This window comes from Pan paniscus, chromosome 21 (assembly GCF_029289425.2).
Source record: "Pan paniscus chromosome 21, NHGRI_mPanPan1-v2.0_pri, whole genome shotgun sequence".
In the NCBI taxonomy this organism is placed as follows: domain Eukaryota; kingdom Metazoa; phylum Chordata; class Mammalia; order Primates; family Hominidae; genus Pan; species Pan paniscus.
This window is the reverse complement of record NC_073270.2, coordinates 41,640,612-41,663,431: the sequence shown is the minus strand read 5'-3', so window position 1 is coordinate 41,663,431 and position 22,820 is coordinate 41,640,612. Positions and strand designations below refer to the sequence as shown.

At 43.5% G+C, this 22,820-nt stretch overlaps 1 protein-coding gene across 3 annotated transcripts in view; it reads right to left on the bottom strand.

Annotated features, from left to right (window-relative positions):
- The window catches only part of PHF20 (PHD finger protein 20), a 184,213-nt gene that overhangs the window by 24,937 nt on the left and 136,456 nt on the right, over positions 1–22,820 (bottom strand). For all 3 annotated transcript variants that reach the window (XM_034947499.3, XM_055104817.2, XM_055104818.1), the window contains 3 exons: positions 12,319–12,417; positions 11,469–11,633; positions 8,008–8,186 (listed from right to left, as the gene is read on the bottom strand). In XM_034947499.3, coding sequence (XP_034803390.1) covers positions 8,008–8,186; positions 11,469–11,633; positions 12,319–12,417 — 443 coding nt within the window. The remainder of the gene's footprint in view (positions 1–8,007; positions 8,187–11,468; positions 11,634–12,318; positions 12,418–22,820) is intronic.

Genomic DNA, 22,820 nt, shown 5'->3' with positions numbered 1-22,820 from the left:
CACACAGACTTAAGTCAATGGTACAGTGCACCCTGTTCCTGGACAGCAAGAGTTAACATATGGATATCAATTATCCTTGGGTTAATTTATAAAAAGAATGTAGTCCCAGCCAAGCACAGTGGCTCATGCCTGTAATCCCAGCACTTTGGGAGGTCGAGGCGGGTGGATCACTTAAGGTCAGAAGTTCAAGATCAGCCTGGCCAACATGTTTGAAACCCCGTCTCCACTAAAAATACAAAAATTAGGGAGGCATGGTGGCAGGCGCCTGTAATCTCAGCTACTTGGGAGGCTGAAGCAGGTTCAAAATTGCTTGAACCTAGGAGGCGGAAGTTGCAGTGAGCCAAGATCACGCTACTACACTCCAGCCTGGGCAACAGAGCAAGATTCCATATCAGAAAAAAAAAAAAAAAAAGTCTCAATAAAATAATAAATTAATAGCTTCAGAACTAGAAAAAATTCTAAAATTAACAGCTGGGAAATGTGTGAAAAAGAAAAAGCAATAAGGAGACACTAGCCATACCAGATATTTTAAAAATATTATAAAGGTACAATAATTAAAATAGAATTGTACGAGCAAATATACAGACAGATGAATCGCTGAAAGAGAGAACCAGAAAAGGATTCAAATGCATTTAGAAATGAAGTAAATAAAGGTGGCATTTCAAACAGTGAGGTATGGTATTAGTACAATGGGGAGCCATAGTTCTCACTATATACCTGGCAAAATTTCAGGTGGATCAAATATTTATATAGCTTAAAAAAAAGAAAAATGGGCCAGGCGCAGTGGCTCTTGCCTATAATCCCCGCGCTTTGGGAGGCCGAGGCGGGAGGATCTCCTGAAGTCAGGAGTTGGTCACCTGAGGTCAGCCTGGCCAACATGGTGAGACCTCATCTCTACTAAAAATACAAAAAATTAGCCAGGTGTGGTGGTACACACCTGTAGTCACAGCTACTCAGGAGGCTGAGGCAGGAGGATCACTTGAACCCACGAGAGGAAAGTTGCAGTGAACCAAGATCATGCCACTGCACTCCAGCCTGGGTGACAGAGCGAGGCTCCATCAAAAAAATAAAATAAAATAAAGTAAAATAAAATGTGATCCAACCATTATGCAGAAAATAAAATGGTTTTAATTTACATATTGCTAAATGAAAAAAGATGTTAAAAATACTATACATGCGGCCAGGCACAGTGGTTTATGCCTGTAATTCCAGAACTTTGGGAGGCCAAGGTGGGCGGATCACCTGAGGTCGGGAATTCAAGACCAGCCTGACCAACATGGAGAAACCCTGCCTCTACTAAAAATACAAAATTAGCCAAGCGTGGTGGTGCATGCCTGTAATCCCAGCTACTCGGGAGACTGAGGCAGGAGAATCACTTGAACCCGGGAGGTGGAGGTTGTAGTGAGCCGAGATCACACCATCGCACTACCCCAGCCTGGGCGACAAGAGCAAAACTCCATCGCAAAAAAAAAAAAAAGAAAGAAAAGAAAAGAAAAGAAAATACTATACATAAAATGCAAACATTTGCATTTAGACAAAAAAAGAGATGGTTGCAAAGCAATGTGAATGTACTTAATATCACTGACTTGCATGCTTAAAAATGGTTATAATGGTAACTTTTAGGCAGGGCAGGGTGGCTCACACCTGTAATCCTAGCACTTTGGGAAGCTGAGGAGGAAGGGTCATTTGAGGCCAGGAGTTTGAGACCAGCCTGAAAAACATAGCAAGACTCCATCTCTACAAAAAAAATTAAAGAAATTAGCAAGGTGTGATGTTGTGTGCATGTAGTCCCAGCTACTTAGGAGGCTGAGGTGGGACAATCACTTGAGCCCAGGAGCTGGAGGCTGCCATGAGCTGATTGTGCCTCTGTACTCCATCCTGGGTGACAAAGCAAGATCCTGTCTCAAAATAGGAAAATATAAAAATAAAAAGGGTAACTTTTAATGTTATGTGTATTTTACCAAAAAATTTTTAAAAGGAAAAAATACATTTGCTATTGTTTGTTTAGCCATAGAATGTTTCTGGAAGGATATACAAGAAACTGATAAGGGCTGACTCTAGGGAATGGGAGTTGGAGATAAGGTGGGGATAAGGTATTTCTCTGTGTGCTTTCTGGACTTTGAATTATGTCAGTGCATTAGGTACCAACAAATAATATGAATTTTAAAATAACCAAAACTTTCAAATGGGCTTCTTTGTTTAAATTTTTATTTACTTAATTTTTATTTAATTTCTTGTAGAAACGGGGTCTCTCTATGTTGCCCAGGCTGGTTTTGAACTCCTGGAGTCAAGTGATCCTTCCGCTTCAGCCTTCCAAAGTGCTAGGATTACGGGTGTGAGCCACAGTGCTAGGCCATTAAAATGGGCTTCTTTTTAAAACTGCTATAAAATCTTTACTGGAGTTGGGCACTTAATACATATTAATACTTGTTGTTGTAGGGCAAAGGTCAGCAAACTACAGCCCATGTGCCAATGCCAGCTTGACTTGTTTTGTAAATAAAGTATTATGTGAACACAGCCATACTCATTTGTTTAGGGGTTTTTGTTTGTTTGTTTTTTGAGACAGGGTCTCACTCTATTGAACAGGTTGTAGTGCAGTGGTACAATCTCATCTCCCTGCAGCCTTGACTGCCCAGGCTCAAGTGATCCACCCACCTCAGCCTCCTGAGAAGCTGGGACTACAAGTGTGCACCATCACAATTAACAAATTTTTGTATTTTTTGTAGAGACAGGGTTTGCCACGTTGCCCAGGCTGGTCTTGAACTCCTGGCCTAAAGTGATCTGCCCACCTCAGCCTCCCAAAGTGCTGGTATTACAGATGTGAGCCACTGCACCCAACCATACAGGTGAAAATTTGTTTTACATATTGCCTACAGCTGCTCAAAGAAGAATCCAGTAGGTGCAACAAGGCCATATGGCCCTCAAAACCTAAAAATTTATTATCTAGCCATTTAAGAAAAAGCTTAACAAAACATGCTCTACAGCAATTAAAATAATTTAAATATCAAATGTATTTCCTGTTCATTTTTATGTGGTAGCCAGATTTCTCAAATACCATATTTATTAAGTAGGATTTTAACCTTCCAGTGATTTAAATTAGTACTGGTAAATAAGATAAAATAGTGATATACATGAACAATGTTGATACTACTTATATAATGACAATGATCCAAAAAGTTATTTCTCTATAGTAATACATGCACTTCTAGAAAACACACTCTAAATGTATTCTAGGGTTATTCAAAATATCAATTTAAGGTAAAGATTTAAGAAAAATTTATTCATCTCTTCCTAATTAGATGGTGAATACATTTTAAAAGTTTAAACTGTATTTGTTCTAGCTAGCTCCCTCTAAACTTATGCCTTTTGCTAAAGTTATTGAGTGTAAAAGGTACGTTGCTCACAGTGACAGGACAGTCAGAAACTGTCCCTCCTTAACACAAAGCCAGGTGGACACTCTTGGTTCAGGTGGACAGCACAGAAAAGTCCTCTGGAACAAAAGCCAAGAAGCTTTTGTGAGCTTGAGACACAAGGTCTTGTGGAGCCTGGGAAGCAGGAGATCAAGTTGGCTCCTGACTCTGCCATGCTCATGGTGGCCCCAATTGCCCCGAAATTAGTTTTTTCATATAGCACATAAGGGCATATTAACCTCTACCCTCAAACACACCAAGATCCTTGCTACTTATAGAAAAGTCAATGGAGAAAGTACCAGAGTGGATCAGAAATGGGTTACATACTGTTAGACAGAATAGCCCTGCCAGGACGGACATTCATTACTCACCCACTGAAGATTTTAACAGGCAGATAAAGGGCAAATCTGTCAGACTAACAAGGCCTGGAACTGAGCATATGCTCAAGGATGACAGAGTAGAAACTAAAGATCTTCAACGTCCTTTTAAAAACAAACTTAAAAAAAATCTACTAAAAAATAATAGTCTTCATGTTATATACCATTTTTTATCTTTTCTTTTTTTGGGGGGGGAGGGCGGGGACAGGGTCTCATTCTGTCACCCAGGCTGGAGTGCAACAGAATAACCAGGGCTCGCTGCAGCCTTGAACTCCCAGGCTCAAGTGATCATCCTACTTCAGTCTCCGGAGTAGTTGGGTCTGCTGGCATGCATCACCATGCCCAGCTAATTTTTTTATTTTTTTGTAGAGCTAGGATCTTGCTATGTTTCCAGGGCTGGTCTCGAACTCCTGGGCTCAAGCAATCCTCCCACCTCTGCCTCCCAAAATGCTGGGATTACAGCATGCCCAACCAACAATTATCTAATAGTAGTCCACAGGGCTTCAGAGAGTCTGCAAAATGTGTGTGTTTTTAAGATAGGACAATTAAAAAAAAAAAAAGATGCACACTCAAACATGTTCCAAGCCAAATGTTAAGACAATGAAGCCCGCCACCACACATAATTTTGTGTTGCTAGGATAGCTCAGTATTATGTTGACCTCAAAACGGAGCTTGTCCTCCCATCTCTGATTAATCAAAGTAACTACACAGCATGCTGTTCAGGAAAAGTCACCCTGACAATAGCCATGTGCATCACGCTTGTCTCACTGTTGTATAACCAAATAGAGAAAAACAAATGAGCCACTGAAGTGCTCCAAGTCAGCAACTGTCTGTCACTCATAATTCTGACAGCATATTAGAATCATGGGAATATGCCCACCATTCACATGTCCAACCTCACAAGTAAAGATTATCCATTTTGAACTTTCAAAACTATTGCTGTTACCTGTTACACATTTTGGGGTTCTATGAAACAGTCCATTAGGAAAAGGGGTTCTGATATTCAAAAATGTTTGAAAACCACTGAACCAAGGTTTAATAAAGGTCTTAAATATCAGGTACCCTTGAATCCCAGAGGTTACTATGAAGGCTATTCAAAAAGACAAGACTCTCCCTCAGCCTAAAGTGTGTGTATGTATGTGTGTATGTATATGCGCATGTCCACTGGTGGTGCTGGGGAAGGGTTGGTCAGCCAGGCTAGATGGTACTATTACGTTTCAAAAACAAATTTTTCTTGTTTCACTTCTCAACTGTAAATGTAAATCCCCGTAGCTAAGGCCGCATAGGGAAAGAGCACTTGACTGGGTGCCCTGGGTTCAAATCATAATCTGATGACTTATTTAATGGTTCTACAACAATGAAAGAAATCATATCTTTGTAATTTTGTTTTCCCAAATAAGTGACTTGAGATCGCCTTGTTAGAGGTGAGATGGTGTTTCTGAAAACACTCCAGAAACTTTAAATCACTACTCAGCTGTACCCAGTTACCTTAGCTCCATAGAGTTGCTTTAGTTCTATTAACAAAAAGAGCACGACTGTGGTACATCCATAGCATGGAATACTACTGGACAATAAGAATAAATGACTACTGAAACACACAACAACATGGATGAATCTCAAGGATATTATACAGAGTAAAAAGGGCCTCTCACAAAAAGATACATACCACGTGACTCCATTAACCAAGAATCATAAATTACATAATTATAGACAGTTAAAACAGTTTAGTGTTTCCAGGGTTAGGGATAAGTATGGCTACAAAGTATGGGTACCAGGAGGGAATCTCATGGTCTTAGTATACCTCAGTACCTTGATTGTGGGAGTGATTACACAAGGCTATACTTGTAATGAAAGCACACAGAGCTATATGCACACACAAATGAGTATGTGTATATCACTGGTAAAATCTGAATAAGCTCTAGTGATTATGCCAATGTCACCTGGTTTTGTAGTTTTGATATCCTACTGTGGGTTTATGGGCTTTTGCCATGGGAGGAAGACCAGCAGAGGAATTCATGGGACTCTCCTGTACATTTCTTTACAATCTCCTGTGAATCTATAATTATTTCAAAATAAAAGTGTTTTCTAAAAGCCCTGGGAAAATAAAAGGCAAAAAAGCAAATACATCTACTCATCTCCAGTTGTTCTGAAAGTTTAAAGAGCTACGGAAAAGTCCCAATGTTTCAAGAAATAAAAGGAAAGGGGATTGTTGAGTACAAAGACAACAAATTCAAAGATGAGAGGAAAAAATGCAACTGTATATTAAGTCAAGATCCAAAAGTGAATTTCAAAAATCCATGCCATGCAGATCACAAGGTCAGGAGTTCAAGACCAGCCTAGCCAATATGGTGAAACACCGTCTCTACTAAAAATACAAAAATTAGCCGGGCATGGTGGCAGGCGCCTATAGTCCCAGCTACTCAGGGGGCTGAGGCAGGAGAATCGCTTGAACCCGGGAGGCAGAGGTTGCAGTGAGGCGAGATTGCGCCATTGCACTCCAGCCTGGGTGACAGAGGGAGACTCCGTCTCAAAAAAAAAAAAAAAAAATTACCATAACAAAAATATTTTGCCAGGCGCGGTGGCTCACGCCTGTAATCCCAACACTTTGGGAGGCCAAGGCAGGTGGATCACCTGAGGTCGGGAGTTCCAGACAAGCCTGACCAACATGGAGAAACCCCTTCTCTACTGAAAATACAAAAATTAGCCAGGCGTGGTAGCACATGCCTGTAATCCCAGCTACTCGGGCGGCGGAGGCAGGCGAATCGCTTGAACCTGGGAGGCAGAGGGTGGTGGTGAGCCGAAATCGCGCCATTGCACTCCAGCCTGGGAAACAAGTGCGAAACTCTGCCTCAAAAAGAAAAAAAAAAATAAACCCATGCCATGCCAACCTACAGTACTGAAAGGGCAAGGAAATAATATTCTATCACAGAAAGCAAGCCAAAGGGGCTGGGCCTATTTCTCATAATCTCAATAGGCTATACAGATTCTTATTGGACAATGGGCAGCCACCCCCTTTACTGGGAACAATCCCTGAACCCCCATTAACGCTATAATATAACACAGGTGGGCCCCAGGCAGTCTTTTTGCCCCTGTCGATAATCTGTAAGCTCTACTACCACCAGATCAGACAACTAGACCAGGGGAGAGCATTTGATCCATAACAAACCTCTTTCCCCTCTGGCCACAGGTGACTGTTCCAAAAACTAATATCTGATCTAAATTTGGCTGGAATTACTTACTCAGAAATTTAGAACTGGGACTAAGATTCTGACCTTGGTCTACCTAGCCTCTTGAACACAAAAATGTAAAATTGGGGCGAGGCCAAAGGTGGCCATTTTGCATTTTCCAAGAAAATAAGCAAGGAGTAAAATAAAAAAGAACCAAAAGGACTCCAGAGAAGCAGGAAACAAGGCAGACCAAGGCCCTCAAGATGGAATTCCAGGTTCTGAGCCTGAAGGCAGCCCTGCCTCTGAGTCCTAGGACCCAGTCTATTTTCCCAACAATATTTGTACTTGCCCCTAAAAAAAAATCCTAACCAATATAACCATGACTTTTAAAAACTCAGCTTCCCAAGCCAGTTGGGCAGCTGTCAAGACACCAGGGAACTTGTGACACCCTTAGGAGCCAGCCAGCCAGCGCCACCTCTCCCAAAACTGCGATTTACAGACAAGGGCCAGGGCAGGCAGGTGCTGGCCAGGCATGGTTTCCCCAAGCAGGTAAGGAGGTCCCACCCACCACAGGCACATCTCAGAGATGGAGATGACAGACTCAAATGTCAGGAAAATAAAGAAAAAGAAACATAGAAGTTATAAAGCCAGCCTGCATGACTTTGGATCTTAAAGAAAATTTACCTCAAAGAGAAGATAAGAGTCCATGGGAAGATTAAACTGCCACTCCAAAGATTTCAGTCCCTGCTGTTCAACTCCTCACTTTGTGACCACAGGCAAGGCCCTTCCCATTTGTGGGTCCCAGCTGCCTCAAGCAGAGCATGAGAGGTTTAGACTCAGTGATCCCTAAAGTCCTCTCCTACTCCATCAATGGACTATGTATGGCAGCCTGGAACTCTGAGGAAGCCAAACGAAAAAGCGAAGCTCAGTCTGCTGCCGCTCATGCTGTGTATCTGGGGCTCTGCTATGACTTGCCATTGTTGCTGGCCTCAAAATTCCCTCCAAGGACCAGTTTGTGCTTCTCTAGACCTGTTTCCTGGAAGCTCTGCCTACCTGAATCATGAAGTCATTTTCCTCCTGGACCTCACAGATGCAGCGGACCACCTCGAAGTCATAGCGGTCATCCCCATCAAGTTCCTCATCTGGGTTGGTGGTCACATCCACATCTTGGCCATACTCATCATCGCTCCAGAGAAAGCTCTCAGAAGAGGACTCACTCAAATTATCCTCCTCTACGAGGAAAGGGAAAACAACAGTTACTATATTAGGTTATAAAATTAAAAAACCTTTGATTGTCAAGAATGAAAAATGACATTATAGTCCCATACCTCCAAGCAAGAACATTCATAGGGCAAGGAAACGAGGATGCCAATCTGTCCTTGGATCTGTCATTTAGTAACAGCCCAAACAAAGCATGCTGCCTGGCAGTGAACTCAACTCCACTTCCTCATTTCACTGAGAGAATGAAGCCCAACGGCAGTGGCTACTCAAGATCATAGAACTCAGTGGCAGAGGAGCTACAACTCCCCATGAACCACACAGGCCACCATCCCTGACAACTCTAACATGTTCTTCAGCCTCACCCCATCCAGTCAGGACCTGGCTTACAGTCTGTCTGTATCCAGGGCTACCTTTAAAACTCTGTAAACAAAGGCTGAGCATGGTGGTTCATGCCTCTAATACCAGCACTTTGGGAGGCCGAAGGAGGAGGATTGCTTGCACTCAAGAGTTCAAGTCAAGCCTGGGCAACATGGCAAAACCCCATCTCCACTAAAAGAAAAAGAAAAATTAGCTGGGCACGGTGATGCATGTCTACAGTCCCAGCTACTCAGGAGGCTGAGGCAGGAGGATCCCTTGAGCCTGCGAGTTTGAGGCTGCAGTGAGCTATGATCACACCACTGCACTCCATCCTGGGTGACAGCGTGAGACTTTGTCTCAAAAGACAAACAGGCTGGGCACAGTGGCTCACGCCTGTAATCCCAGCACTTTAGGAGGCCAAGGTGGGCCGATCACTTGAGCCTAGGATTTGAGACCAGCCTGGCCAACGTGGTGAAACCCTGTCTCTACTAAAAATACAAAAAACTTAGCCAGGTGTGGTGGTGTGCGCCTGTAATCCCAGCTATGGGGAGGCTGAGGCAGGAGAATCACTTGAACCCAGGAGGCAGAGGTTGCAGTGAGCCAAGATCACGCCACTGCACTCCAGCCTGGGTGACAGAGTGAGACTCCGTCTCAAAAACAAAAATCAAAAACAAAAACTCTGTAGACAGTGAGGAATGAGGAAGAGGAAGATTCCAGGGATAATCAGAGGCAGAATCACTTGATGCCTGATTAGTTATAATCACAGCTAACTTTTACTAAGCGCTTGTTCTGAACCAGACACTGTTGTAAGTCAGGCATAACTATTAATATTTTATTGCACTTCACAGATATTGTATCTTTTTTTACAAATTGAAGGTGTGTGGCGCAACCCTGAAAGTCTATTGACACCATTATTGCAAAAGCAAATACTCTGTGTCTGTCAGCATTTTTAAGCAATAAAGTATTGTTTTACTTTTTATTATTTTTATTTTATTTATTTATTTTTGAGACAGGGTCTCATTCTTTCTCCCAGAGTGCAGTGGCATGATCACAGCTCACTGCAGCCTTGACCTCCTGGGCTCAGGTGTTCCTCCCACCTCAGCCTCCTAAGTAGCTGAGATTACAGGTGCATGCCACAACAACCGGCTAACTTTTTTTGTATTTTTTGTAGAGGCAAGGTTTGCCATGTTGCCCAGGCTGGTCTTGAACTCCTGGGGTCAAGCAATCCACCCGCCTCAGCCTCCCAAAGTGTTGGGATTACAGGTGTGGGACATTGCACCCAGCTTTCATTTTTTAAATTGTCAGTTAACATAATGAAATGTATTGCTAGTTCAAATTTTTGAACATTACAGCAAAACAAGATTGATCTAATGAACACACATGTCACATTTTTCAGGACATATGGAATAACTAAACTAATTTTATCTCAAAGAAAGTTTTAAGAAATGTAACAGTCCAGGCGCGGTGGCTCATGCCTGTAATCCCAGCACTTTGGGAGGTCGAAGTAGGTGGATCACAAGGTCAGGAGTTCAAGACCAGCCTGACCAACATGGTGAAACCCTGTGTATACTAAAAATACAAAAATTAGCCGGGCATGGTGGCATAAACCTGTAATCCCAGCAACTTGGGAGGTTGAGACAGGAGAATTGCTTGAATCCGGGAGGCAGAGGTTGCAGTGAGCCAAGATCGCGCCACTGCACTCCAGCCTGGGCGACAGAGTGAGACTCTGTCTCAAAAACAAAAACAAAGCAAAACAAAACAAAACAAAACAAAAAATATATATATATATTTTAAAATATAAATATATATATAAAAACCCTTTCTCAAGAGGGCTCAAAGATATGTTTTAAGAGTCGTGTGTGTGAACAAATACTGTCATTCACCTGCACATCCACTTACACTTCAATGCCTTCATATGTACCATCCTGTAGCAGGACACACTGGCCAATGCAGCAAGTGAGAAGGCTTTTCAATGCCAGCAGGACTTTGTAACACCTGGGTGAGTGGGTGCCTCCCCTTCCAGGGCCCATATTAGGTTGAGCGCATATATATATGTGTGTATGTGTGTGTATATCTATATATATATAAAAAACATTTTACCGTTTTTTTTACATATATATGTATATGTATATATATAACATATTTTACTGGGTTTTTTTTTTTTTTTTTTGAGACGGAGTCTGGCTTTGTCACCCAGGCTGGAGTGAAGTGGCGTGATCTTGGCTCACTGCAACCTCTGCCTCCCAGATTCAAGCGATTCTCCTGCCTCAACCTCCCGAGTAGCTGGGATTACAAGGCAGACACCACCACGCCTGGCTAAGTTTTTGTATTTTTGCAGAGATGGGTTTCACCATGTTGGCCAGGCTGGTCTCGAACTTCTGGGCTCAAGTGACCCACCTGCCTCACCTCACAAAGTGTAGGGATTACAAGTGTGAGCTACCGCGCCTGGCCACCAATTTTTACATTGAATAATTTTTCTATTGAGTTGAGTTCTTATATATTCCAGCTACTAATCTCTTGTTGATGAATAGTTTACAAATATTTTCTTTCATTCAGTAGGTTTTCGGCTCACTCTATTAATCGTTTAGTTTGCTGTGCATAAGCTTTTCAGCTTGATGCAATCCCACTTGTCCATTTCTGTATTTGTTGTCTATGCTTTTGAGAACTTACTCCAAAAAACTTGACATTTCTCAACACAGCAATATTTTTAAATTAAGGTATATGCATTGTTTTAGACATATGCTACTGAACACTTAAGAGACTACAATATAGTATAAACATAAGTTTTGTAAACACTGGGAAAATAAAAATTATGTCTGACTAGCTTTATTTGTTTTATTGTAGTGGCCTAGAACCAAACCCGTAATATCTCCCAGGTATGCTTATATTTTCCAATAAATGATCAGCAAATGATCAGGACAGAAGAGCCTCCTTACCCAATGCTTTCACTTTCCCTTTGTGGTGTCCAGATTCTGGGCCATGAAGCTGCGGGCTCATATGGACCCCTGGCTTGTGTGAGGACCCACACCTGGTAACAGCAAATGCCTTGGGTGGAGAAGGTTCCTGGGAGGTGTCACTGATCTCCTCACTGCAGGGGCATTCTGGAAGAACAGGATCAGGAAGGAATGAATAACCCTAGTTAACACTGGTGCATTCTAGAATCAATCTCATCCAACCAACAAGCCTCCTTTTTAAGCAGCACAAAGGCTCAGGGACAATTCAACCAAAAAGAGGTGTGGAGAGCAGATGAAGGGGCCCAAACGCCTCCTCTTAAGTATTGACCCTCTCCTCTTTTTCTGATAAGATTGTTTTTCTAAGCTAGAAGATACACCGAGAATAAAACGTGGCATCCTTTAAGTCCCAAGTCAGAATATATAGATTTTTCTAAACATTTTTGTGAGGGCTAGACACAGTTTTTAAGAAGGGAATCCTTTCTCAAGAGGGCTCAAAGATGTGTTTTAAGAGTCGTGTGTGTGAACAAATACCATCATTCACCTGCACATCTGCTTACACTTCGATGCCTTCATCTGTACCATCCTGCAGCAGGGCACACTGGCCAAGGCAGCAAGTGAGAAGGCTTTTCAATGCCAGCAGGACTTTGTAACACCTGGGTGAGTGGATGCCTCCCCTTCCAGGGCCCATACTAGGTTGAGCCCACAAGCCCTGGTAAGAGACTATTGGTCCTTCCTCTGCTCAGCGCAGGCCCAGAGGCCATAATGGGAGAAAGCAACCCCTCCCCATTCATAGTAAGGAAACCTAAGTGAAACCCTCAGGAAAAAAAATTACCAGGTTTGGTTTTCTTTTTCTTTTTCTTTTTCTTCTTTGGCTTCACTCTCACAAACTCCTTGAATTTCTTCTCTTTATTCTTTTCCTTGTCTTTTGTAGCTAGAATTAAACACAAATGTTGGCATTTTAACATTTTGTTTTCAATGCTGGGGTGCTTATTCTTCTCCTAAGCAAGCATGTCCGATGGGCCTGGCTCTGCCTGGGAAGTCTGGAGCAGATTGCTCCAGTCTGGAGGCAGAGCCACGCCTCCATCACTTAGCCTTTCAGTCCAGCTCAGCACACTCTGGCCCATGGCCCGTCACTGTAAATGGATTTTAGTGAAACACGCCATGTTCATTGGTTACGTGTCTTTCACACTTCAACAGCAGAGCTGAAAAGTGAGGACAGAGACCTTTCAACCCCAAGGTTGAAAGTATTTATTATCTGGCCCTTTACAGACAAGTTTGCAAAACTCTACTTAGATCACTGCTCCTCAACCCTGGCTACATACTGGAATCACCTGGGGATCTGATTTTTGTTGTTTTCATCGCCATGTCACCCAGGCTGGAGTGCAGTGGCGCGATCTCAGCTCACTGCAACCTCCGCCTCCCGGGTTCAAGCGATTCTCCTGCCTCAGCCTCCAGAGTAGCTGGGACTACAGACACACGCCACCACACCTGGCTAAATTTTGTATTTTTAGTAGAGACGGGGTTTCACTATGTCGGCCAGGCTGGTCTTGAACTCCTGACCTCAGGTGATCCAGCCGCCTCAGCTTCCCAAAGTGCTGGGATTATAGGTGTGAGCCACCACATCCAGCCAGGATTCTGTTGCTTGTTTCATTCTTTTTCTAAAAATTGAGGTACCATTCATATAACATAAAATTATTTTTAAATGAACAGTTCATGCCTTCTAAATACCAAAACTTTATCCTCTCTACTCTACAACAAAACTCCTTAAGATGTCAATCCTCCCTGTCCAAACTTCTCCCTTCACAGTTTTTCCTAATTACATTCTAAAAAGCTTCCCACCTACCACTCTACTGAGATCAGTTTTCAAAATTAATAACCTCACCATTGAAAAATCCAGTCGTTGCTGGGTGTGGTGGCTCACGCCTGTAATCCCAGCACTTTGGGAGGCCGAGGCGGGCAGATCACAAGGTCAGGAGTTCAAGACCAGCCTGACCAACATGGTGAAACCCCGTCTCTCTAAAAATACAAAAATTAGCTGGGTCTGGTGGCGTGTGCCTGTAATCCCAGCTACTCAGGAGGCTGAGGCAGGAGAATCGCTTGAACACGGGAGGCGGAGGCTGCAGTGAGCCGAGATCATGCCATTGCACTCCAGCCTGGCGACAGAGCGAGACTCCATCTCAAAGAAAAAAAAAAAAAAAAGAAAGAAAGAAAAATTCAGTCGTAGCCGGGCACGGTGGCTCATGCCTGTAATCCCAGCACTTTGGGAGGCCAAGGCAGGTGAATCACCTGAGGTCAGGAGCTTGAGATCAGCCTGGCCCACATGGCAAAACCCCGTCTCTACTAAAAATATAAAAATTAGTCAGGCGTGGTGGCAGATGCCCGTAATCCCAGCTACTTGGGAGGCTGAGGCAGAAGAATTGCTCGAATCGGGGAGGCGGAGGTTGCAGTGAGCCCAGATCGCACCATTGCACTCCAGCCTGGGTGACAGAGTGGGAATCTGTCTCCAAAACAAACAAACAAAAAAATCCAGTCGTTTCTTCTTCTCTTACCAAATATATCTGTAGGATTTCAAGTAATTCACCATGCCTTACTTTTTAGATATCAACAAGAGTTTATACGTACATATATCCTATGACCTTGCCATCCACTACAACATATTCATTCAAGAGAAAGCATCACTTATGTCCACACAGAGACTTATACATGAAGACTCATAGCAGTTTTAGTTGTAATCGCCCCACACTGAAAACTGCCCAAATGTCCATCAAGTGAATGTACAAATAATTCATGATGTATCCACACAATGGAAGACTTTTCAGCAATAAAGGTAGGAACAGCAGGCCGGGCGCAGTGGCTCACGCCGGTAATCCCAGCACTTTGGGAGGCCAAGGCGGGCGGATCACGAGGTCAGGAGATTGAGACCATCCTGGCTAACATGGTAAAACCCTGTCTCTACTAAAAATACAAAAAAAATTAGCCGGGCGTGGTAGCAGGCGCCTGTAGTCCCAGCTACTGGGGAGGCTGAGGCAGGAGAATGGCGTGAACCCAGGAGGTGGAGCTTGCAGTGAGCTGAGGTCTGGCCACTGCACTCCAGCCTGGGCGACAGTGCGAGACTCCGTCTCAAAAAATAAAAATAGAAAAAAAGGTACGAACAGCAACATAAGTGAATCTCAAAGTATGCTGGGTGAAAGGAGCCAGACAAAACAAGTGCACACTGCAGGATTCCATTTCTACAATAGTCTGCAAAATGAAAACAAACCATCTGGGCATGCTGGCTCACTCCCAGCACTTTGGGAGGCCAAGGTAGGCAGATCAGCTGGGGTCAGGAGTTCAAGACCAGCATGACCAATACGATAAAACCCCATCTGTACTAAAAATACGAAAATTAGCTGGGTGTGGTGGCTCATGCCTGTAATCCCAGCTACTTGGGAGGCTGAGGCAGGAGAATCGCTTGAGCCCAGGAGGCAGAGGTTGTAGTGAGTTGAGATCGTGCCACTTCACTCCAGCCGGGGCAACACAGCGACTCCATCTCGGGGGGGAAGAAAAAAGAGAGAAAACACACCACAAGTAACAGTAAGCAGAATAGTGGTTGCCTGGAGCTCAGGGGGAGGGGAGAGGTGGGAAGGAGGAACTAAAAAGGGGCATGAGGAAAGTTTGGGAGGGAATGGAATATGTTTACTATCTTGATTGTGGTGATAGTTGGGTATAAATATATGTCAAATCTCACCAATTATACCATTTAAATATGTGTAGTTCATTGTACAATTAAGTCTCGATACAGCTGTAAAGAAAAACAACCAATTCAGTTGCATTTAGTACATTCACAATGTTGTACGACCACTTTGATATAGTTCTAAGAACATTTCCATCACTCCAAAGTAAAACCCTTTACCATTAAGCAGTATTTCCCCTCCCCTAAGCCCTTCCCCTCAGCCCCACCAACCTGCATCTGACTCCATGGGCTTATCTACTCTGGATATCTCATAAATATGGAACCATACAATATGTGACCTTTTGTGTCTGGTTTCTTTCATTTAGCATGATGTTTTCAAGGATATCAGGATTTTTTAAACTTTCCAAGTGATTCTGATATGGAATCAAGATATCCACAAAGCAGGTGTGAGGCAGGGTAGACAATCAGATTCCATTTTAACTAAGCACTTGTGTGCAAGGAAACCACAAATATCTCATTTAATCCTTACAACACCTTGTGTGTATATCATTCCCATTTTACAGGCCGGGAAACTGACGCTCAGAGAGGTGAAATCACCCACCTGACATCACATAGGTATTTAAAAGCAAATTGGTCTGACTCTCCAGCACCATGTCTCCTCTGCAACCCAGGCCCCTCTCCCAAATTAGCACTTGGTAACCATCAGAAAGGAAGAGTGGGCTGTGCCTACTGGCTGGCAAGCCTGGAATCTATAGGCAGAGTTGATCTACTGGCTAGAGAACATAGGACTTAAGGGTATTTGAGCTCCTTAACTTTTAAAATACCCTGCAACTAGAAAGAAAGTCAACAAACATGAAAGCTGGAGAGAACTTAGACCAATTTGTAAAAGCACTCATTTTTAAAACCAAAAAACCAAGGCCCAAAGACAGCAGACTGGCAAAACATGGTCAGATGCCTTCTGAATTTCAAAAAAGCTATCAGTCATTTTTACTTTTCATTGATCCTGAGAACAGGGTCTTCCCCAAACATAAAAACAAAACTCATTTTTACACAGTTTGACTACCACTGTATTATTAGCATGGTTTCAATTCATTTAGGCAACAGATACCATGCATATACTATGTTCCAGGCACATTCTAGGGAGGAGGGATATTGCAATGAACAAAGACAGATAACACCCCCTGTCCCTCACAGTGCTACATTCTATTCAGTTGGTGCAAAAGTAATTGCTGTTTTTGCCACTGAAAGTCACAGCAAAAACCACAATTACTTTTGCACCAACCTAAAAAGCTGATGGGGCAGCAAACTATGAATAGGAGGGAATTTCCTCAACTGGATAAAGAACTTCTTTGCAGCCAACTTCATACTTAATGGTAAGAAATTGGATGCTTTCCCCTTAAGATCAGGAACAAAGCAAGGTGCCTCTCTCACTACTCCTATTCAACATTTTACTGGAAATCTTAGCGAGTGGAATAAGCCAGAAAAGGAAATAAAAGCTCTACAGATTGAAATGGAAGAAATAACACTATCTTTGTTTGCAGATGATCTGTCTATGTAGAATATCCCAAAGAATTGATCAAAACAAAAACTGCCAGAACAGCACTTACAGCAAGGTTACAAGACACAAAGTTAATATACAACAATCTATTGCTTTTCTATATGCCAGCAATGAATAACTGGAATTTGAAATAAAGAAATAGCAAGGAGATCTGTATGGCTCCAATGGAACTGAAATTAGAATTAGGTTGAGTAAGGGAAAGAAGCAGATGGAGGCTAGCAGCAGATCATGATGAAGGGCCCTGTGAGGAAGTTGGCTTTTACTATGAGTGATTTAGGGAGCCACTGGAAGGATCTCAGCAAAGGAGGGATATTATCTGTTGTACCTTCACCCACACTCCCCCACAACACACACACAGACTGCTCCCTGATCCAGTTTTTATTTGTAAATTCAGGTTTTAGTGACCTCCAACTAAAGTAATTATACCCATCAGCTTAGTGAAATGCTAACAGAATTTATCTTGTCAGCAGCAGAACTGCCTGAAGCAGCAACATAATCTAGGTCCTAAATCCTTGAGACAGAGAGGGCAAGATGTAGAGGAAAACTGCCCAATGCTAGGGCATACCTGGTTATCTGGCTAAAGATAGTGGTCATTTGTAAACTCCAGTGGCAGAACTTGCAGGCCCTAGAGAAGACACAGAGAATTGCCCAGCAAGGACTGAGCTAAGGCAGGTGAGTCCCTGAGGAACAGGAGTAGACAAGGTGACAACAGGCAGAAATCCCCAGACTGCCAGGTGCACAGGAAGTCTCCTGCAGGGAGGCACTCCTATCTCCCATTCCAGGGCCTGGGACAGGCACTCTTCCCTGGAATCATAAAAGACAGCAGAGCCTCAAAGTGAGAGTATGGGCTTCACAACAGATTCAAATCATGGCTCCACCACCTGCTAGAGCTGTAAATATTGGTTCAAGTTAATCCATCTCATCTGCACCTTAGTTTCTAATCTATAAATTAGGCATTATAGATGCCTAATATGCCAACATTAGAGCATCCAAATTCTTAAAACAAGTACTTCCAGACCTAAAGAAAGACTTAGTCACATAATTTTAGTGGGGGACTTCAACACCCCTCTGACACAGCATTAGAAAGATCATCGAGGCAAAAAACAAAGAAATACTGGACTTAAATCCAGCAATGACAAACTATACATTCCACCCATCTGCAAATGGCAAATAATCTAAAATTGACCACATGCTTGGCCATAAACCAAGTATCAGTGAATTCAAATCATTGAAATCATATCAACCACACTCTGAGACCACAGTGGAATAACTGCATAAATTAGGCATAACAGCACCCACCTCAGAGGGTTTGTTCTGATAACTAAATAAGATAATACAAGTAACGAACTTGGAACAGCGCCCAGCACATGAAGTACTCAAATGTCAGCTGTTATTATCTTGCTTGCAATATTCTTTCCCTGGAAAGCAGTGCTGGTCGCTGGTCTGCTGTCAACTCTCTCTCTGGACAGCTTTACCAATTGTTCCATGACCCACAGAGCATGTACTGGCTGTGGAGCTTCCTCCCGGCTGCCCTGACTAGGTTGGACAAAGAGTGACTTCCTGCCAGGCTCTGGATCAGAGAGCAGCTTGTCACCTAAGCAGGGTGAGGCTTTCCTCCAGGATGGCCACTTGTCCTCTCCCCAAGCTGCAGGTGTCCATCAGGAGAAATACCAGAGGCCCTCTTGCTCCTCCATACAGCTGACTCTTGAGTATTCCATCCAATCACTGACTTATGAGAGCAGAAGGACAACTGTCATCAGACCGCCGCTTCCAGGAGGGAAAAGAATAGCATCACCACCACCTATGGGGTAACTGCTTGTACACCACAGAGCTCAGCCAAGAGGCTGGGACAAGCACTGACCAGAGCATGTTCTGATCTGCACAAGGGGGTGGTAGCTCAAGGGCAGAACAGAAGCAGATATGGGCTTGGAGGGGTTCTCTCTGCCTATCAGAGAAGTGGTAGTCAGGGTCTGCCACCGTCATTTCACCATGTCTACCTTCCCAATCTCATCTCCTATCAGTCCCCTACCATGAGTCTCACCCAGATACCAACCCAGGATGGCCCTCCAATAACCCCTCCCTCCTCAAGCCCTGCATTCTTCTTAGCTCATGTGGTAGAGGCTGCAGTGCCCTTCCCAACACTATTTCTCCACTTCTTCCATAGGAAGAGTTCATGTTCCATGTTCCCTTGAGAGAGGGGTGGCAGATGTTCTGCCTATTGGATACAAGAAGTGATGTGTGGCACTTCTGGGTTGTGCCTTTAAAGAAAGGAGCATACTTTCCCTTCATTTCCCTTCCCAGCAGCTGAAAGATAAGCAAGGCAGGGAGCCATTTTGGACACCAAAGAAGAGCAGCACCTGGGGCAACAACGGGGAGAAAGCAAGGCCCAGGGACCTTCAGAGCCTGGTGGAACAACGGGGAGAAAGCAAGGCCCCGGGACCTTCAGAGCCTGAGCACAGCCACCATGGGTAACTTGCAGTTCATCCTGAGAGGGAAATAAACTTCTCTGATTTTAGCCAGCTATGTTGTTCTCTCTGTTATGGCACCATAATCCATATTCTAATTAAGCTCACACTGCTCTTTTTGTTTTAAGGGGAGGAGGTCATGTTCCTGCGATAAGGCCAGTGTAGTCCCATGAGAAAAGGTGTGGATGGCAATGAAGAGGTGCCCACTCCAGTGCCCCAAGGCTCACTTTGGCCTAAAACTGAGGTTTACCCAGGGTGAGAGCACGACTCAAACAGATGTAGCAATAAGTAATAATAAGCACAGGAGAGGCCCTCTTTGACACTAGAAAATTCTTTCTGAGCCTAACCTGTATTCAGGACTGAACTCACCTACGTAGAAAGAAACCCAAGGGAGCCTGAGCTGGCTACTGGAAGAGAATTTATTAAGTGACTCTGGTATACTGAGAAACCTCATTTGGAAAAGCAAATCTAAACTGACCTTCTAAATTCATTTTGCAACTAAAGGCTTGGCTGAGAGCAGAAGAACCATATGAGTGACAGGATTACAGAAGGCTGGCATCAGAAGGGGCACCTTAGGGACAGATGATTGGTTTATTCCCCTTGATGCCTCTGAACCCTTGCTATGCCTATTCCTGGCACAGGGATGCTTTTCCTCTTCCCGACTTCTGGTCCAATTCCTATCTAGCCTCACTCCTTAAGGCATGGGTTAGTCTGCTCAGGCTGTTATAACAAAACATTATGTTATATGTGGCTTAAACAACAGATATTTCTTTCTCACAGTTCTGGAGGTTGGAAACTACAAGATCAAGGTGCCAGACTATTTGGTTCCCAGTGGCCCCTCTTCCCAGTTTGCAGATGGCCATCTTCTTGCTACATCCTCACATGGGGGGATAGGGGGAGCTCTCTGATCTCTTCCTATAATCCCACTAATCCCATCATGAAGGCCCCACCCTCATGACATCATTTAAACTTAATTATTGCCAAATACCATCACACTGAGGGTTAGGACTTCAACAGATGAATTTTAGGGAGGAAGGCAGGACACAATTCAATTCACAGCAAGGCCTAACTCAAATGTCACCTTCTCCTCTCAACAGTCCAGCTACTACCCTACAGGCAAAATCTGAATCTGTGTTCCCACAGCACTTTACATGTTCCTAACACAGAACTTAGCTTTCTCACATTGTTTATGAGCTTTTCTCCCCACATGAAAGGGCCTGGTCTCATGCATACCTAGCTCTACATCATCACTTTAGAAATGAGGAGATCAGCCAGGCACGGTGGCTCATCTTTGTAATCCCAGCACTTTGGGAGGCCAAGGCAGGCAGATCATCTGAGGTCGGGAGTTTGAGACCAGCCTGACCAACACGGAGAAGCCCAGTCTCTACTAAAAATACAAAATTAGCCAGGCATGGTGGTGCACGCCTGTAATCCCAGCTACTCGGGAGGCTGAGGCAGGAGAATCATTTGAATCCGGGAGGCGGAGGTTGTGGTGAGCCGAGATCGCACTATTGCACTCCAGCCTGGGCAACAAGAGCGAAACTTCATCTCAAACAAACAAAAAAAAAGAAAGAGAAAGAAAGAAAAGAAAGGAAGGAAGGAAGGAAGGAAGAGAAAAGAAATCAGATCTGTGAAGAGACCTGCCTGAGATCACAAAGGGAACAGTGGCAGGTTGCTACTAAGATCAGTCTACGGACTCTCAGACCAGAACTACTACTTCTGCCCAACCTTACCAACCCAGAAATTGAGGAGTCCAAAGCCAAGAAATCTCTGCAGGGTACTTTCGAGTCCCAGTGGTTTTGCTGGAAGCCCCAGGAATCTCCATCAGAGAAATCCATGAGAACCCAAGTTCGGGACCACTTGAGGCCAGGAGTTCAAGACCAGCCTGGACAACATGGCAAAACCCCATCTGTACTAAAAATACAAAAATTAGCTGGGTGTGGTGGTGAATGCCTGTAATCCCAGCTATTTGGGAGGCTGAGGCAGGAGAATTGCTTGAACCCCGAAGGCAGAGGTTGCAGTGAGCCAAGATCACGCCACTGCACTCCAGGCTGGGCAACAGAGTGAGATTCTGTCTCAAAAAAAAAAAAAAAATCAGAGCATTCAGCATAAAGGGGGTACTTTTTTACAGTTACTATTATCACGCAGCACAAATCCTATAATATTCTGTTTTTCACTTAAACAGAATGTCAAGTTCACACTGCCTGTAAACTAAAACACAGGCTGCCTGGTATCAGAGTCCCACTGTGAAACGTCTCCCAGTGAAACGTCTCCCCAACCGAACTCCCCACACTGTCTGAAATTCCACCCTAGAGATAAGAGCTTTCTCAGAAGCCTGAGGTGAAACCACGATACTATTAAGTTGGTTCTATTCTTTCAAATTTTTGGTTATCAGATTAGTCAAGTATCCAGTAAAACCGTGACAAACTGGGGCAAGGCTTTGATGGGAGAAAGGTAAGGGGTGATGCCTGGAACAGGGGTGCCTTCTGGAGAGCTGCAGCAGAATAAGGCAGCCACACTACAGAATCTTCAGCATACACTACTATGTTCACTCTCATTGATAGCTAGCTACGTGATAAACACTGAACATGTCTACTGAGCCCCATCCACATATGATAATACCGAGGCTCTTGCTGGTTAGTGGGACAGTCAGGGCTGGTGGCCAGGCTTTCAATTTTCCATCTGGATCACAGCGAGATGGATGGTCTAGTTCCTTCGGTCTGGTAACTGCTAAACGTATCAGCAATGAGGCATGGGAGATACATTTGGGTAATCGCCATGTTGTCTAGGAGGCTGTGTCCACCTGACATGTGGATGGGGGTACATTCCTTCCTGGCTGCACAAATCCTGCCCTCACTGAGAGGGTACAGAAATGATCAGACTGTGCCCTCACTGAGAGGGTACAGAAATGATCAAACAGTGGGTGAGTGGTCTGTGTGGCACATTCTGCTGCCAAATTGATCAATTTTACAAAGGACCACTTTAAACAAATTAAAACATAAGGACTTAAAAAACCTTTTGGCAACAAGTTAAAGCATAGGGATTTAAAAGACTCTTGTTTCCCTTAAAGCATTTTATAATTGTCCAACCCTACTAGTCTAGTGAGTATACAGCAGGCCTTATTTTTAAAAACTGGTAAACAAAAATCTCCAATTCACCAAGAAATTTCCAAATCCCATTGAAAAGGATCCTTCAGGATTAACAGAGAGAATAAAATCCCAGGTCAGTATAATGCATGAGACCCAAGAGGGAGACATGAAAGTAGAAAATCAATTACTCAAAAAAAAAAAAAAGAAAGAAAGAAAGGATAGGAAAGGAAAGGAAAGGAAACGAAAATCACTCAAAAAAAAAAAAAAAAAAAAGAAAGAAAAAAGAAAAGAAAATCAGTCACTCAGCCTTCTTAATTATACCAAAATGGCAATGTCTTGTCTATTGGTTTTGTAGCTCATCAGTGGTTGGCTGAGTTCAGAACTCAGATCTCTGACTGCCTGGGTAAATGCTTTCACTGAGATAAAGAGACTGTGTATTCAGAGTTTATTATAGGCCAGACATTTTACAAAGCATTTCCCCTTGGGTCATTTAGTGTAACAAAGTTATGAGGTAGGTAGTACTATTATCTCTATTTCACAGATGGGAAA